Below are 19,466 nucleotides of genomic sequence, written 5' to 3' on the forward strand. Positions count from 1 at the left end.
CAAGCGATCAACTATCCAGTCATGAGGGGTTTCGGGAGCTCCTGACACACTGGGGGGCTTGGAACTTAGGGTCATCTCCAACAGAGACAGCATTAACCACCCTGGCTGGGTTTAAGGTTGGGTGCTACAGGACATTTGGACTCCCTCTAAAAACCACTCAGTTGCCAAAGGTTTAAGTATAAAGAACTACCCTAAGATTAAATTACATTGCAGAAGAAAACCAAACCTAAAAAACTATTCCTGACTTTCGTCTCAGGAGCTGCAGTTGAGTTAGACCCTAGAATTTAAAATGCAAACAAACAAGCAAAATAACACCTCTTGGTCTCTGAGAGGAGTGGGGGAAAAGAGCATACCGAGAAAATAGAGAAAGGGCTTGAAAAAACCCACTTGGCCATAAAAGACTCGTCAGTTATGGGTTCTGTATGTGGCAAAGTGTGTACATCAGGAATTGCACTTAATCTATAAAGATTTCAAGTATTCAAGAAAAATGGTAAGAGACAGAGTTGCCAAATTTAAGCTAAAAGAACATTAAGCTGTCTTCCTTTTTAGTACAGGCCCAAAGTGGAGGATGGGGGCCTCATACCTGATTTATGTTCCAATACATCACAATGCAAATCTCCTAAATTTGGCATGAATCATATATTAAAAACATACTTCCCGGTTTTATAGGCCTCAAAGAAATCATTGTGTCAAATATCAGCTTGGTAAGTTTGATAAAATCTTTAGAAAAATGGCAGGCTTTCAGAGCCCTGGGCTCTCTCCTTGCTCTGAAGGACGCTTACAAAAGAAGAGGTTCCAAAGAAAGACAAGGGCACTCTAAAACATCATGCAGTGCAGGGTAAAAAGGCAGTCAGGAAGGAGCATTGAATACAAGTCCCAGCACAGTGCTTAGCTGGGAAAGAACGACATGCTCCCACTGCTACCACACGCAGTCACCTGGGAGCGGTCCCTGTGGGCTTTTTTGCACAGCCTCTGTTAATTCTAAGTCACAAAGCACAAACTAAAAAGGTCTAAGAAGACAAGCTACCATTTGTCAAGAAAGCAGTTACTCACCATCTGGCTGGCATTGACCCTTATCATTCATGCTCTTTAAAGTCCATATTACTTGGAACAAAAATATCCACCCCAACAAATAGACAGAAAGTGAGAACTAAGTCATGGGTCTCCTATAGTCCTAAGATTAGATAAATGTCATGAGCCAGGCAATGAACACTAATACAGATAGCAGGACGGGGAGGGAGAAGATGGGTGAAATAGGTGCAGAGGACCGAGAGTGCCCTGTGATGAGCACCGGCGAAGTACTTACAGAAGTGCTGGCCACTGTAAACCCACAATTATTGTCACACTGTATGCTAACTACACTGGAATTATAATGAAAGAAAAAACAACAGACAACTAAAAATGTTTTAGGTGATTTTAATGCCTTGGAATTAATATTTCTGAAGTTAATCTGAAGAGCCCAGGATACAAACTTTTATATAAAATATAACTTCACACCAATGACATCATAACTGAAAAATACCACATCCCAAAAGAGTGTTTTTAAGAGTATCAAGGGATAATGGGTGGTTTTTATTTCCTCATACCTTGTACAACACTTGGAATAATTAGAAACATGCATACATTGTCTAATCAAAAAAACTGTGTGCTTGTTCCTTTTAAAGATCATTTTATAAAATGCAGACAAGGATACCAATGGGAGATTGATTTTTACTATCCCCGCCCTCTTTTTCCTCTTCCACCCATTCCCCCTGAGCAGAAACAGAGCTGCTGTCTCTGCTCTCTCCCTCTCTCTTACTCCCGAAGTCCCATCAGTAGCCAAGTCTATCTTTCAATCCTATCCCCACTGCTGTCAGCAGAGCACAAACGGGTGAGGTGGCTTTAGTGCACAAGCACTCAGGACAGCCCTTCCTGCCTCCCCACCAAGCAGCTCTGGGGCTGAGGCCTGTGGTTCCTTATCCACTTAGGGAGCCTCTTGATGCAGCCCTTCATGCTCCATCTTAGACCTCCACCCCCATCCACTGGTTGATTCTCCTAAGTTTGACCTAGGAAAGCACCACCCAGGACATTAACACCTTATGCGCAAGTGGTAAGACCAAAACATAATAAGCACTCCGCAGAGGAAAATGAAGAGACTTCTCTCAAGATGAGCAGTAATGTGTAGGAGGTAAGCTGATTTATTCTGTTTCTCTTGAAGACTGTCATACTGGACCGGGGCAAGGCATTTCTCATGATCTGTACAAGCCTTCATCATTAAACACCTTTGGGACATGCCATCTGGCAATGCAAGGATAACAAACCTCTGAAATTACTGCCTGCTGGTTCGATCTTGCTTCAAATTATTCCAGAACTCAAAAGGCTACAACCATTAAAAATGGAAGCCCAGCAGAGGTAGCACTGGTACCATCATCTCCTGTATGTGGCTTTGGCGTATTCATATTAGATCCTGTCTAAGCCATTCTCCTTGGAAAGCCAAAATAATCCTTCCCAAGTGCAAATCTGATTATATCACTCCCCTGCCTGAAGCCTATCCAGGCCTCCCTGCCCGCAAGCCACCCTGATTTATAAGACCTCCACCATCTGGCTCTTGACCCCCATCCTTCTCTGTGCCCCAGCCATGTTGGCTACTTTCTCCCTGACATCTGCACACTGCTCCCTCTACTTCTAAGATCTCTCTCCCACTCTGAACCCCACCCTCTCCATCTGATATATATAACCACCCTCCAGTCTCTCCTTGGAAGTCCATCTCCATGGGCAGGTTTCTGAGTACCCTCTGCACCAGCCACCAGGTCCCAGCTCCACACTGGGTGGCGCATCTGCTCTCCCAAGTGCTCCAGAGCACCATCCTTACTCCCATGACAGCATTCTTCACACTGGACTCGAACTGCTCCTTTCTTCGTTCCCTGTCAGCCAACTCTGTGAGGAAAGGGGCAATGCTCTATACACCATTACTCTTCTGGCATCTAGCATCCAGCCTGACACACCATTGATGCAATTAATAAATGTATTCACCAAACAAACAAACATGAGGAAAGACAGAAAAATGGATAGGAATACAGAAGCAGTATTGGAGAGGCTGGGGAAAATGGAACAAATAACAACTCAGAAAAGCATCAAAGTTTGCTGCTTGAATGGCCTTCGTTTCACTAGCAACCAAAAGAATTATCTCAAAGTACTTTTAACAACTCAGGAGTTTCCTGAAACCACAGAAAGTTGACATCAACCAGAATACTTCTTTTGGGAAATATACACACCATTAAGCTATTTTAAAAGGACAATTGTAAATATGAAGAACTTTCCCAACTGGAGGCTGACAGTAGTTACGGAGTTGACCTTCCTAAAGTCCTGCTCTGCAACACTTCTCACCCTCTTCTCCCCAAATCTCAGAAAAGGAGCTGGTTGCCAGCCATAAAGTAATCTAGTGCCAATGCTGCACTACGTGGTTTTCTATTCAGGAGATCTTATTCCCCTATGTTTCTTTCTTATTGTAATCTAATGGTAAAGGTAGGGAAGCTTCTGTCACATGCAAGAGAATTTCTTAAAGAAGAATAAAAGGCCGAGACTGTGACTGTATGCCATCACTGACCAGATCCGTCTGACCGTTTCCTTAGGCGGAACTTATTTATAAGAGAAACAATGAAATGACTAAAGAGCACCAGGCTGTTGGTTTAGAATCAGACCTCCTGATCACTAACAGCTTAAAGCTTAAGATTCTGCAATACTTCGGAAACAAAAACCAAATGTCAATGTGAAAAACAAACACTTCCTAATCCCTATTTTAATGTGAGAGTAAGCAGTTTCCCATAAAAGAATAGTTAAGCATTATTTTACTGGCTCCAGGAAGCAAAGTGAAACTACAAGTGAGTTCGCTATGTTTAATTTATGCAACCGCATGCAGACCCAAACGCCTTCAATACAACCAGTTTAAAAATAAACTGTCTTTGCTTGTCCTACATTTACCGTAACTACTATTCAAATTACTTACCGGAATGTAATAGATGCCCATCTTGGGGGTTTCATTGGCAGTAAGAAGCATTCCTAAAAATAAACACAATGAAAAAGGTAAACACACGGGTAAGAGAAAGGTGCCTTTTTCTATTTGTTTTACACTTTGAAATGCTCCAGGTGCTCAGAAGACACATGCCGCAGAAGAGCAGGGCCTAGAGGCCAGGCACCCCAGGAATCAGGTCACAGGCTTCAGTCTCTGATCCTCCTAGATGGGGAGCCTTCAGTATCATGAAGACCAGCTTCCCTACCTGCAAAATGCTCAAGCTGAACTAGCCAAGTAAGTAAGCAGTTTCTACCATTAGGTGCTCAGGTCTACATAAAGTTTGCCATTGTTCTTAAGGGGGAGAGAGTTTGATGCTTTAGACACGTAGATACATAAAATATACTTCTGGTGCACTAGTTAAAATAATAATGATGATGACAATGAAGAAGAAAGGCTTCTGTTATCAGGAATCAAAGAACCAAGGCAAAGCATCTTCCACAGAATGTCACAGCAACGTAGTTAGTTCCTCAGGTTTGCATTAAATTTCACTCCTGAACTGAAAACAAAACCACTGACTTAAGGGGAATGCTCTGTGTGGCCATACCAGGAAAGATCTAAAGAGCATCTAACAGCCCTTACTCTACCCCAGTTCATTCACTCCCAAGGGAATTTGATGAGACTCAACTAACAGATCCGCATTTTGAGAAAGCAGAACTGAAGTATGGGAAAAGTTCCCAGCATTTGGTGAAGGCATCCCCCCAAGCCCCAGGAGCAGCAGCACCCAGTGACCCCCATGATTCTGCAGCACAGTACCAGTGTGTCCATGTCCCGGTTTTGGTCTCTGCTCTCTGCCACATTTGCAACCTACTCCTCCCCACAAGCCTCCAAAGCAGTGCCAGTCCTCATAGCCCCTGTTCCAGAATGACAAAGAGCCTTCACAGATATTAACTTGGTGAACATGCAACAAGTCTCTGAAATAAGAAATAATAGCATCCATTTTTACAGATAGGGGGAAAAAAAAAAGCTCAAAGGGACCAAGTGCCCTGCCACAAGCTAGAGAATTTTAGAGCCAAACCTTTCCCTATACCTTTTAGACACGATAAAAAGAAGTCGTTCTGGGGACTGAGGAGACAGATTACAACCAAAATGAAAGTTCTTGCGAAAGAGATTCCCTAAGTCTGGCTTCAATGGCTCGACTGTGAACACGGATCATTCAAAAAACTGCATTCCACAAGGAAACACAATCACATCTACCCAATAAACCAGTGAGAAGGCTCTAATCTAACTGCACAAAAGAACTCAGACTAGAAAAAGCAGATTGTTTTCCACAATGGAATAGGATCTCACTTGGCCATATATGGACAATGATACAAGCTGACCTACTACCAAACTAAAGTGGGGAAGGTCAGGACTGAAACCAATTATGAATGAAAAAAACCAGGCAACCTGGCAAAGCCCAAGAACAAGAAGCCAAAAGAAGTACATAAAATCAGCAAAAGAAATTCAGTAGAAATTAAGATGATCACACTCAAGAGAGGAGAAGAGTGTAAGGCCCTGTGCCAGGAACTTGACTTCCAGATAACACGGCCTCAGAAAGTTAGATGGTTTGCTCAAGGTCACCACACGGCTAGGAAGGAGAGAAGCGGATGTTCTATCAACTCCAAAGCCCATGGAACAGGACTCTCAAACCACAACCACAGCTAAGATAAAATGAAAGACTTCTTACATGGTCAAATACTAAAAATTTCAGAAGTTCAAATATAAATGCCATACAGCAAAGGGAAAAAAAACTAGTATGTCAACTGGAAAGCAAAAGACAACTATACATACAGTGTGAGGACAACAACTGAAAACCTATGAACACAAGATAAATACAAGAATTTCTTTCATGGAAACTGTAACAGTACTCGGGAGGAGAGGGTGGAATAATGAATGGTTTTTCCTCCCCCATGTCCTTTGTAGTGATGCTTATTAGTGTCAACAATGACAATATTAACTATAAAAGAGAGGGAGAAGCTCAGGAGGCCTAGAGTCTAAGAGCCCGCCTTGGGGCGCCTGGGTGACTCAGTGGTTAAGCTCTGCCTTCCCCTCAGGGTGTAATCCTGGGGTCCTGGGATCGTGTTCCACATCAGGTTCCCTGTAGGGAGCCTGCTTCTCCCTCTGTTTATGTCTCTGCCTCTTTCCCTCTCATGAATAAATAAAATCTTTTTTTTTTTTAAGATTTTATTTATTTATTCATGAGAGACAGAAAGAGACAGAGAGAGAGAGAGAGGCAGAAACACAGACAGAGGGAGAAGCAGGCTCCATGCAGGGAACCTGACGTGGGACTCGATCCTAGGTCTCCAGGATCAGACCCTGGGCCAAAGGCAGCACTAAACCCCTGAGCCACCTGGGCTGCTCCAAATAAATAAAATCTTAAAAAAAAAAACAAAAAAAACAAACAAAAAAAACACCTCAAGTCTGGTATCTGCTATACCATGTGCTATCCCGTGTGCTGTGCAGCTTCACGGTGCAGTCACAAAAACCTGGATGGAACAGCAGGGCCCTCCCAGGAAGCAAGCACACATCAATTCTCACCTGCATGTGCTTCAGGGGCTCAAGGATTCACTGAAGCACAATGTTCAAAATCTGAAACCATGCTCTCTGCCAATTCTACTTGGCCAGCTCCCAGGGCCAATCTGCAAAGTGGGCCCAGGCCCAGGGAAAGTGGAGGAATGGAAGGGAAGAATCTAGAAACCAGTGGAGCCATGCCACATTGCCTTTTCCTTGTAATTCATTTTTATTACATTTTACGAAAGTAGCAGCCTGCCATGAATTGAAAATTTAAAAACAAAGGAAAAGCAAAATCTCAGTCCTTCAGACACGTTTGTGCTAGGCGGCCAGCAGCAGTCATTGCCATGAACAACACAGAGTGTACAGTCTGAGTATAGAACTGTGCCAGGGAGGAGAGGCCAGGACACCTCTTTCCATGTACTCAACTCCTGCTGTGAGCGTGGGGTTTTCCCAAAGAGGGCACCGAGAGTATTTACAGGTGTCCTGAGCCACTCTTTTCGATGCTGGGAGAAGGCAAGGTTTCCTCCCATCTACCAGGGCAGGCAGTCTCCAGGAGCCTGGAAGGCAGCTGGGGAGACCCACACAGTGTACTTTATAGGACTACTCAGCCTCACCTCAAGCTTTCTGGGTGGAAAGCCCATCTTCTCTCTCCCAGTGACCTGAACCCAGCCATCCTGACTCCCAGCTGCGGCAGGGCTCAGCCACACGTGCTGCGCACCACCCCTTCCGGGCCAACCTGCATGCAGCTGCCAGACACAGAGACGCTGGAGCCGGGCTGAATGAGCAACACGAGAAGGACCAGAAAGGAGCCAGGAAGGCGGGAACATTTCTCAATATTCTGAGCCATCTCTATATTAGAAAAACATGACAAAACAATAATTGTGATTCGGCTTTAATTACTTCAAAATGAGTAAGCAAGAAGATAAAGAAAGAAGAACGTTTTAGCTTTTCTAAAATATGATTAAGCTCGTGATGATTAAGCACGAAGTAGCAAGAGTGGTATTAAAGGGAAAGGAGCAGAGCGAGGGAAAGCAGCGAGACGCGTGAAATCAAGCCTGCTCACATCCAAACCCCAAGGCGGCATCTGAGGTACTTGTCCTAATGTGCTTGCCGGCTCAGGAAATACATTACTTGGCTATTTTTTGGTGTTTGATTCACTTCTTATAAGATATCTGTCAGTCACCTTGTTCTTCTATCCAAAACATTACTCTTAACATTTTTACCTCTCAGAAAAGTGTACTTTGCAATGAAGAGACCTGGTGGTCACCTTAACCTGGGTCACACTGCCCCTCACTGGCCCTAGAGGGCTATGGGATGGGGTCTGACATGGAGAAACCACCATTTCTCTTGTCCAGAATACTTAACCTAAAGTCCACCACAGTTAGGCCAAACTTCTATTTGGGAAAAAATAATACAGGCTGGAGGCACAAGGTAAACGACATTATGAAAACCAACCGAGACCCAGGGTGAGGAGCATTCTCTGAGACTACTGACTGATCCTGGAAAAGTCAACGTCATGGAGAAGGCAAAAACAAACAAACCAACAAACAAACAAAAAAACCCATGGGGGATGTGTGTGGGGATGTGTGTGTGTGGGCGGGGGGGGGGGGGGGGGAAGGACACGCTATTATGGTTGAAAGAAACTAAACATGGCCACACATCGATGTAACACACAACTGACTACAGCCTGGTTCCAAACAATGGGCTACGAAAGGCATCTGGGAGACAATGGGGAATGTGAGAATGGACAGGATGTAATGCTGGGGAACCAGAATCATCAGATGGGATCGGACTCCTAGAGGAACATCCCTACTCCAACAAGATTAATGCTGCTCGTCCTTGCCCGACTTCAACACCTTGCATCTTGGCAGCATCCTACCCTGGGAAAGATCGCCGCGTCTGGCCGGTACTGCAAGACAGAAATATAATGCAAGCCACACACGTGATTTCACGTTTTCTGGTAGATACATTTAAACAAAAAATTTTTTTAAAACAGGGAAAATGATTTTAATATGTCCAAAATCTTTTCACATGAAAAATTAAAGACAGCGTGCCCACATGTGTGTGTGCGCGTGTGCATGCAAGCAGGGGGAGGGGCAGAGGGCGAGGGAGAGAGAATTCTCAGCAAGCTCCACACCCAGCATCAAGCTGGATACAGGGCTCGATTTCATGACCCTGAGATCATGATGTGAGCCGAAATCAAGAGTCAGAGGCTTAACCAACTGAGTGCCCAGGCTCCTCTATTTCACATTATTTTTTATCTGTATAACGTCTTTGAAACCTGTTATTTTACACATAAAGCACACCTCTGTTCAATGAGTCGCCCTGCCAGTGTTCAAGGATCGTAAGTGGCCATGCAGCCTCCTGCTCCCAACACCAGCTGCCCCCTTCAAACTCTCCCCTCAATCTGGCGAAACCTGCTCACCACCCTTGTTCCAACGTCACTTTCACCTGGTCTTACTCATCTTCCTGTCTAAGACCCCCTCTCAGACTGTCTACTCTCTCTAACTCGGACTCCACCATCCTCACTGCAGTTTATTCCTCAACCCATCAGAATCTGACTTCACCCCGACTTCTGCTATGAAATCATAAATATATAGTTGATTACAAAACTGAAGCTTCTCAGCTCTCCAGGGAGAGCAGCATGGAACTAGAAAGGGCAAGGGCTCCAGAATCAGGAAAGATTGGCTCTAGCTGAGGCCCTGCCACACACCAGCGGGGTGACCAATTCTGGCCCGATTACCCAACCATCCTCCCCTCCTAAGATGCAAAACAAACAGGAAAAAAGTAACAACTGTGTGCAACACCAACGACACAGGGTTCTGAACAAATGAATGATGCATGGGTATTGCCGAGCACAGTAGCACAGGAGTGCTGAGAACTCGCTTTTCCTCCTACCTCAACTTTGACCATCCTCAGACCTGCCCAGCAGTGCTCACCCGATCGTCCATGCCTTACCCAATCACCTACTTCAAATTCGGTCCCTTCTCTGGCCTCTATCTGTTCCTGTGAAGTTTCTCAGCTGGGTCTTCCTTCTCCCCACAGCCTCTCTAAATGGACTCAGGTCCTGACCTCTACACTTTCCTACAGTGATCTCACATACTCTAACTTCTTCTGAAATCACCTCTACTTACATGTCTCCAAACTTCGTAACCACAGACCTGCTTCTCTTGAGACCACACTTTCTATAGGCCACTAGACCTGGCTCCCACCACAAGGCTATGGGTACAGCCAGGGCCTCCGGAGTATTTGGCAAACACATTACAAACACATGCTTCTGGGCCCTCCTCGGGACACTCCAGTCAGTCCATTGGGGACTGGGCCCAGAGATGTGTAGTTTTTAAAAAGGCTCCCAATATGATACTGACAAGCAGCAGGTGTGAGACCCTCTGCCAGACACTGTCACTAACCTACCGCCTCTTGATATTTGAATGTTTAAAAAAGAAAACAATCTGTCTAAACTGGCTTGGTCTCTTGTGTTCTCCTTAGCTCAGAATATCCCCTCCTACTCTTTTTAGTTCCACACCAATCTATCCTTTACACGATGGACAGAACCATCTTCTGAAACCATGGTCTGAACAGGTCCTGACTACAGACTGAGCCCAAACCATTCAGCACATCACTCCTGGACCTCTGCCACCTTCATTCCTGGGAGAGCCACCAGGGCTCCCGCATAAAGGCTCCACCCCTTTCCCAACTAAGCCCCACGAATGATACCCTATAGTACCTGCTGTACCCTCTCCTTCTTGCCCTTCCTACACTGCTCCCTCACGTGGAACGTCCCATCTCCCCACCCCACCTACCAAATATATGCAAACCAACATCTCCTCTGCAATCTCCCCAGTTGCTATGGCTGAAACCCCTCACTCTAACATGCTATCAAAGTGCTGTTTGTACATCACAGAATTTTTCCTACTTTGCTTTGTATCCCTCCATCAAAATGATCTGTGAACACCTGTCCTTAGAATACAACACTGCAAAAACAAAAAAAAAAAAAAAAAAAAAAAAAAAAAAGAATACAACACTGCTTGAGAGTGGGGACTGTTCTTTACTTTTGTAACCCAAAATTCTTCAATGATTTGTCTTGAAGGTATCATAAGTCTTGAAATCCATGATGCGTGCTGAACAGCATACAACACAGAAGACATCAAAACCCACAACTGCGGAAGCCCTGTGGATTATCAGGCAATCCCAGCCTTCTCCAAATCCCTGACCTCAATTTCCACACACCATTACTAATCACATAAAAGAGTGAAGAGCACACTAAAATAGCATCTCACCTGCCACCTGCCTATATATTGTTAGTTTCTACTAATAGCTAGGCCAGCTAAGGACTGAGTCACCAAGTGCCATTCTCTGAATCATTCACACCACTTCCTGCTCTTGATTCTTCCAGTAAATATAATATCCAAGAATTGTCCTAACCAAGCCAAACCCTGTCTGAAGAAATGAAATCAATTTAAAACCCTATAACATACAGCCTAGATTTATCCCACTGAATGGCTACTGCATACCTGAGTTGGGGTAGAGGCAGACATCATTAATGTCATGTTCTGGCTCCAAGGAAGTAAATATTTTTCCCTAGAAGAATAAGCAAAAAGGAATTATTAAAACAGTTAAAGGAAGACAACTTTTCAACTTTTTTTTTTAATTATTTTTTTTTTCTTTATTTATGATAGTCACACAGAGAGAGAGAGAGAGAGGCAGAGACACAGGCAGAGAGAGAAGCAGGCTCCATACACCGAGAGCCCGATGTGGGATTCGATCTCGGGTCTCCAGGATCGCGCCCTGGGCCAAAGGCAGGCGCCAAACCACTGCGCCACCCAGGGATCCCGGAAGACAACTTTTAGCAATGTTGAGTAAAAAAATAAACCAGAGATCTAACCTAACCACAAACTACTATGTAAAGAAATAACATTACCTAGTTGAAAGCACAGAATTTAAGTCTCAAAAATAGTAGGGCATTCATTTTATCAACTTATGAAATGCGTTCACTTTAGAGATGGAGAAGTTGAGGCCTGGGGGGAAGGTGATTTATCCAAGGAAATACAGTTTCACAGATAAGGTCCATACACCAGCAGCGGTTACATAAAGTTTAAGCTATGGTTGTGCATCAACTTAGAGATATACTTCTCATCTGGAAGACAGGCCTCAGTTAAGCTTGTACTCAGAGAAAGCAAAGAATGGGAGATGGTCAGCAGGGTCAGAGGAGAGCATATCTGCAACACCTGGATCACAAAGCTCTGAGGAGGATCGAGTAAGACATGGGCAGAAAATAACCTACAAAATGTGATCCTATAAACATGTAATGTGTTAGTTATGCAGGAAAGGCTAACAGACTTTTATATTCAATATGGGGGCAGAGGGAGAAAGGTGTTATATTTTAAAAAATTAAGAGGAGGACAGTAAAAGAAACAAGAGGCAAAAGATAAGAAGATGGGAAAGGGAAAAAGGTGATGAGAAAGGTAAATAAGGAAAACGAGTGAAGCAAAACCAAGCAATCTGGGTGTTGGTCAAGAGGGCGTATTTAGTCATAACAACACCAAAAGAAAATGCATTGCAGCAACCGCGGTGGAATAATTTCAAGAACTGATGTTGAAAATGTCTGCTAGCTCTTGCATTTATTAATGTATCATCAGAGGCTCCCATGAGAAGGAGTGGGGGTTTAGTTATAGCATGGGGAAGATACCCACTGCACACGCAGTGAGAAGCTGCAGCCAAATTCTAATTCAAGACATGATGACAAAGGCCAATACTCCGGGAGTTAACCAAAAGAAAATTAAAAACAAAAGTTATGGTCCCAGGAGCTGGGGACGTAGCTGAAGTACGATGGGATGGCAGTAGCACTTCTGTCCTGGACATGTGCAACTCTGGCAACTACTGCTGAGGCTGCTGGACTTTCCACCCCCTTCACCTCAAAAATGAATTTAAAAAAAAAAAAAAAAGTAACACTTTTTACTAAAGACACTGAAGTTTGTAATTAATTAAATACAAAAAATTCTTTTTTTTTTAAAGATTTTATTTATTCATAAGAGACACACACACACACACAGAGAGAGAGAGACAGAGAGACAGAGAGACAGAGACACAGGCAGAGGGAGAAGCAGGCTCCATGCAGGGAGCCCAATGTCGGACTCAATTCCGGGACTCCAAGATAACGCCCTGGGCCAAAGGCAGGCGCTAAACCGCTGAGCCACCCAGGGACCCCCAAATACAAAGAACCTTAAAAGCCATTGCTATATTGAGATGTCTGAGTGGCTTAGTCGGTTGAGCATCCAACTCTTGATTTTGCTTTCGGTCACGATCTCAGGGTCCTGGGATTGAGCCCTGTGTTGGCTCTGCACTCAGAGGGGAGTCTGCTTGAGCTTCTCTCTCCCTCTGCCCCTCACCCCACTTGTGCTCTTTCTCCCTCTAAACAAATAAAATCTTTAAAAAAAAAATTGCTATACTGAATTTTTTCCCATTTTATTAACAAACCAATCTTCCTCTACTTTCAAAAAAAATTTTAAAGATTTTATTTATTTACTCATGAGAGACACAGAGAGAGGCAGAGACATAGGCAGAGGGAGAAGCAGGCTCCCCGCAGGGAGCCTGACATGGGACCTGATCCCCAGACCCTGGATCAGGCCCTGAGGCGAAGGCAGACACCCAACTTCTGAGCCACCCAGGTGTCCCAACTCTCAAAATATTTAAAGTTTTAAAACAAAAAATGAAAAGCATAAGGCAGGTGAAAACCAGAAATGTAGGCTTGTTACTTTTACATTTTAAATGACACTTGGAAGTGAGAAGAAAGAACATCAAATACTCTTTTTTTTTTTTTTTAAAGAAGGAGAGAACACACAAGCAGGGAGAGGCAGAAGGAGAGAGACAATCTCAAGCAGACTCCCCACCAAGCACAGTGCCCACTGCAGGGCTCAATCTTACAACTCTTGAGATTGTGTCTTGAGCCGAAATCAAGAATCAGAGCTGTTAACTGAGCCACTCAGGTGTCCCCACATCAAATATTCTTAATAATGTTTTTAAGAAAAACACTTTAAGAAATTATTGAAAAGGGGTCATTTCCAGAAGGCAATTATTTGAGATAGGTTTTAAAAGGTATGAAATTGAGATACATAATAACGTTGACATGGAAAGATAATTAGTAGCTCATAAAAACTTTCCCAAGCTGTGAAAGAGCCTCAGGATCTAGGAGGTTCTCATGGAGCGATGTTTTTAAAAAGGGATTTACTCTCTACCTAACTGAACATGCAGAAAGGCATGCCAGTTCTAGCAAACCAGGACAACTTCTCAGCAGTAAGAAAGCAGTCTTCACTACTTTATTTATGTATGAATATTATCTCTGCTAAAGTAACTGACTCCCAACTAAACTCTCAGATGGGTACTTAGCATCTCTTTCTCAAAAGCCCACATAACTCAAAAAGACAACAGAAAGAAAAGAAATATTAGGAAAATAATCTAGTAAGTACATACTGAGTTCTTATTCCACATTTTGATGATGCGCGAGTCTGCAGACAAAATCAAATCTAATGAATCCTGGAAATGAACTGACTTAATGGGCAGCCCATACTGGTGATCCTTAACCAACAGTGGCTTATCCGATCGAAGGTCATATAATAAAACCTAAGAGAAAGAAAACAAATGATTTGTTTAAACAAATTGTATGTTAAAAACAACTTTGAAAACTTAGGATAATGGATGCCATTTGTTTTACTGCCTTTTTACGAGTATAATGAACACCTTACTCAGGGCACAATGATTCTAAAATCTGACAACAAAAACATTCTAGAAAAATCTATTAAATCACCCTTAGAGTAACACAGTTTTATGAATTTCACCAGAGAATAATTTTTGGGCACACTAAGATTGAGAATAACTGGGCTATACTAAGAAAGGAACAGAAAGAAAAATTTGTAAGAGTCTGTGTCATTTGTGAACTAAAACAAATATATATACCGACGACCTACATGTACCACGCACTGTCAGAGTTGCTGACAGAAATAAGAAAAAAAGGCGTGCTGAACATAATCACAGCAGATCTGAGCGGACAGTGATGGCAAAGCTATGACTGTTGCGGGGGGGGGGGGGGGGGGGGGGGGGGGGGCCGAGTTCTGCAGACCATGACAACACAGGCAGTATCTCCACTGGAAATAGGGTCTTGAATCTGTTTCAGAGGAGAGCAAACCTGCAAGTGTGTGGGCTCTGCCTTGAAGGAAAGAAGGGAAGAAAGAATAGGTCACAGTGGCTACTCAACCCATACTTGTCAGACGAGCACTGCGAACGTACATTACTGCATGGCATGGGGTCAATGGTGCTTGGTGAAAAAAAGCTTCCTGGGATACATAAATTTTGGAAATACTTGTTAAGCACATTTCTTGTCTAGATGAATTTTTCAGAGCTTCAATATGTACGCAAATGCACTGTGATCCTGCAAGAGTAGGAATCTGCTGAAATTCCAAGCTTTGCTGACCCACACACTCTGGAAAATATTATTCTAAATCACATTTAAGAGAATGCCTGAGGCATAATAAATAGCTCCATTGTAGCTCCAGCTTAAGAACCTCTCAGATTGGGCAGCCCAGGTGGCTCAGCAGTTTAGCACCGCCTTCAGCCCAGAGTGTGATCTTGGAGTCCCAGGATCACATCCCACATCAGGCTCCCTGCATGGAGCCTGCTTCTCCCTCTGCCTGTGTCTCTGCCTCTCTCTCTGTGTCTCTCATGAATAAATAAATAAAATCTTATTAAAAAAAAAAAAAAAAACCTCTCAGGTCAACCATGAAGGCCACAATCAAAATTTCTCAAGGTGGGGATGCCTGGGTGGCTCAGCAGTTGAGCGTCTGCCTTTAGCTCAGGTCGTGATCCCAGGGTCCTGGGATTGAGTCTCGCATGGGACTCCCCACAGGGAGCCTGCTTCTCCCTCTGCCTATGTCTCTGCCTCTCTCTGTGTGTCTCTCGTGAATAAATAAATAAAATCTTTAAAAAAAAATTTTTTTTTTCTCAAGGTGCTAAAAGAGTATAGCATTCCAGAGTACCCCCTCCACTCTGGTCAAAACAATAATGCTTCATTTTCTGTTGCCAAACAGAACAAATAAAGTGGATGTTTCCCACAATATATACATGCCTCTGAGATACTAACTTAAGTATGAAGTTTCCATCTTAAACATACTCACCTGCCCTGTGGATGTTCCAACTGCCATGGTCAAGGCACCATTAAATTTCAAAGCAGAGATTGTTGGTAAACTGTTTATTCTGAAAGGCAAAATATTTGTGTTCCATGTATTATGGCCAAACCTTTCAAATAACAAATGCATTAATCTTTAATTCTAATGGAGAAAATCCTATTTCTAGCATAATATTTAAAAGGTACTTACAGGGACGCCTGGGTGGCTCAGCGGTTGAGCATCTGCCTTTGGCTCAGGGCATGATTCCAGACCTGGGGATCGAGTCCCACATCAGGCTCCCCATGAGGAACCTACTTCTCCCTCTGCCTATGTCTCTGCCTCTCTCTGTCTCACGAGTAAATAAAATCTTAAAAAAAAAAAAGATTCTACTCCTCTGCCTCTCCCCCCACACACATTCTCTCTCTCCCTCTCTGTAAAATAAATCTTTAAAATAAAAATAATAATAATAAAAAGGTACTTATATCCAGACTTTCTTAATCAAAATAAAAAATAAGCTTTATATGTAAATGTAATCTGCTTTTAAATATCTGTAGATTAACTTCTTCAAAACTGTAAAAAATACTGTCAAAGTATCTACAAGCAAAAATAAAAATTTATAAAACCTGAAAAAGATCAGTATGACAATATCTTCCCTTTGATTAAGCCAGGATAAGGTATTTACATAAACATCTCTTCTTTGGGGGCACCTAGGTGGCTCAGTCAGTTAAGCATCTACCTTTAGCTCAAGTCATGATGCCAGAGTCCTGGGACTGAGTACTGCGTTGGGCTCCCTGATCAGCAGAGAGCCTGCTTCTCCCTCCCTCTCTGCCCCTCTATCCTTGCTCATGTTCTCTCTTAAATAAATATCTTTGAAAAATAATAAACAAGCAAACAAAATAACTGTCATCATAGCTAAAAACACTCAACTCACAAGAACAAAAGTGGTCATAGGAAGTGTTTGTAAATCAATATTTTATGTAAAGAAAAAAAAAACAATAAATACTCCCATATTTCTAAAGACCACATTAAAGATTATCTTTTCACATCCCTTCCTTAAATTTTCTATAATGTTACTTCTATTACAGTCATAAAAATTACAGTAAAAATAAGTGTTAAGACACAATACATAGAACTGCTGCTGGCCTGTTTTCTCAGGCTTCTATGAGAATCATTTCTCTATTGGTTTCTTCTATTGACATAGAGCTTTAAAATAATTTGGTAATCTGTACATTAATGTTTTGAGATTGTGTATGTATATGGTATTTCACAATAGAAATGTCTAATTCTAAAAACAAACGAATGTAGAATAAGTAAATTTTCCACTTTAAGATTGTCTACTATCTATACTCCATACCATGATTAATGAAATTGTTCATTAGTATTACTTTAGTATTACTCATTAATAAGGAAAAAAATTCCCTACACTCCCTTTATTTTTTTTATTTAATTTACATTCAATTAGTTAACATACAGTGTATTACCAGTTTCAGAGGTAGTCAGTGATTCATCAGTTGTATATAACACCCAGCGCTCATTACATCATGTGCCCTCCGTAATGCCTGTCACCCAGTTACCCCACCCCCCACTACCTACACTCCCTTTAAATGTCATAATTAAAAGATGAAAAAGATTAAATCTTTACTTATCATATAGGGGAAAATGTATACATTAGAAAAAGATGTCTTTCCAAGTAAGCAATTTATACCTTTTCTCTAAGTCAAGGATGCTTTAAATAGGCTAATTTTTCAAAAGAAAGAACTACATAAATTCTTTTCTCTCCCAGAAAAATGCAAATCACACAAATATCAGAAATAATTTAGAGGGTTCACATTCTCTCTGCAGCCCCCCCATCAAACACTCTACCTCCCACACAACACAACTACAGGTATATGTCTGGCCAACCGAAATGATGAGTAAAGTCTCAATACTACAAATATCAAGATCCCAGAGAAAAGATGTTTCTGAAATGATTACAACAAATAATCCCAAATCGTGAATCTGACCAAGAAAGTGTAAGATTGCATATGTATTAATATGAGCACAGAAAAATGTTTGAAAACATATGTACCAAACAGTGCAACAGTAACCACTCTGGTGAGTGGAGGGAAAACAGAGGCCTATACATCTTACTAAAATTCAGGCAGATAGAAGTTTTCATCCCCCAAGTGTGTGTTACTTTTCTGATTGTTTTAGAGTAGGAATTGGCAAACAAGAACAAGAAGATATCTGAAACACTTGCCTTCCTCTACCTTAGAATTCAAAGTACACCTTGTTGCTTATTAACTGCAGTGGTGAACACATGGTTCTATCACTAGATCCTACAGAATTGGAACTACACATTCCTGCAGTGTACCTATTTAAATAAAATTCAACAGCAACTAACAAAAAAGACATTCTATGTAGCACCTTAGAAAGGAATTCTGTCCGGCTTTCCCTCTTATTGAACTTTTCCAGAAAAGGGTTTTTACATAAAACACTCACAAAACTACTACCTCAGATACCTTCAGCAATTAATTTTAATGCAATATTGATACCCGTGTTTAAATCATAAGCAGATGGGTACTTAAACCACGTTCATTTCCACTTACTCTGAATCTGCTGTGACACTACTTAATGCACAGTCTAGCAGGCCCACTCTACCGCGAGTTCTTGGGTCCCAGCACTCTACTCGACCCTAAAAAAAAAAAAAAACAAAACGTGGTAATTTTACAAAATAGCTGCTGCCAGAAAATTCTTAGACAAATACTGAAAAGGGCTTTACTAACACTGATTATCTCATGGGGCTAAGAATTTAATTTTTTCTTCCACCCTTTTTGGTACTGTCAAATATTTTACAATGAGCTGAATTTGTTTTTAAAAGGAAAAAAAAAATTGGTTAAGAAAAGTCTGAAATGCAATGTCTGATCCCTGACTGGACCTTGGTTTGGGTGGTAGAGTGGAGCAGGAGCTGTGAAAGACATTGTGGTAGAACTGAAACTATTTAAATATTTACTGTATCAATGTTAAGTATTTAATACATAATTTTATTGTATCAATGCTAAATTTCTTAGGGATAACAGTACTATGATTTTATACAAGAAAGTCCTTGCTTTTAAGAAAAACATTCAGAAGTATTTAGGGCTAAAATGTCACAATGTCTGCAATTTGCTTTCAAATGGTGCAAAAAACATTTTATATATACACTCATATTTTTATGGAAAAGAAAGCAAATGTGCAAAATGTATGTAATAAGTGAACTGTGTTTTCAATTTCTCAGAAAGTGCGGTTTTCTTTTTTTTTTTTTTGAAAGTGCAGTTTCCAACTTTTCAGAATTTTAAAAAAATACATAGCTAGGGAAAAATAAAACAAAAAATGAAAAAACAATAACAAAAAAAGAACTGCAAGCAATAGAGCAAGAGAGTGACTGGCACAATCCATTTAAGAAGAACACTATGCTGAGGCGCCTGGGTGGCGTCAGGTCATGATCCCAGGGTCCTGGGATCGAGACCCTTATCAGCTCCCTGCTGAGCAGGGAGTCTGCCCCCCCCTTTCTCTCTCTCTCCCCCTCTGTCCCTCCTCCCTGCTCATTCTCTCTTAAATAAATAAAACCTTAAAAAAAAAAAAAAAAGAATACTATGCAATCACTAAAAGAAAAATGCATAAAAATAATTTGAGTAGAGCCCTAAATTTCATCCATCTGAGATTGGTTTAATCAACTATAGTACCTTTAAACAATGGAATCCTATCCATCAGTTTAAAAAATTTAATTTTGGGATGCCTGGGTG

At 41.9% G+C, this 19,466-nt stretch overlaps 1 protein-coding gene across 1 annotated transcript in view; it reads right to left on the minus strand.

Moving 5' to 3' along the window:
• Window positions 1-19,466, minus strand: part of NOL10 (nucleolar protein 10) — an 83,509-nt gene that overhangs the window by 49,600 nt on the left and 14,443 nt on the right. The window contains exons 9-13 of the mRNA XM_025454670.3: window positions 18,291-18,376; window positions 15,712-15,790; window positions 14,015-14,164; window positions 11,059-11,125; window positions 3,986-4,038 (exon numbers count right to left, since the gene is read on the minus strand). Of these exons, the coding sequence (XP_025310455.1) occupies window positions 3,986-4,038; window positions 11,059-11,125; window positions 14,015-14,164; window positions 15,712-15,790; window positions 18,291-18,376 (435 nt within the window). The remainder of the gene's footprint in view (window positions 1-3,985; window positions 4,039-11,058; window positions 11,126-14,014; window positions 14,165-15,711; window positions 15,791-18,290; window positions 18,377-19,466) is intronic.

This window comes from Canis lupus, chromosome 17 (assembly GCF_003254725.2).
Source record: "Canis lupus dingo isolate Sandy chromosome 17, ASM325472v2, whole genome shotgun sequence".
Taxonomy (NCBI): domain Eukaryota; kingdom Metazoa; phylum Chordata; class Mammalia; order Carnivora; family Canidae; genus Canis; species Canis lupus.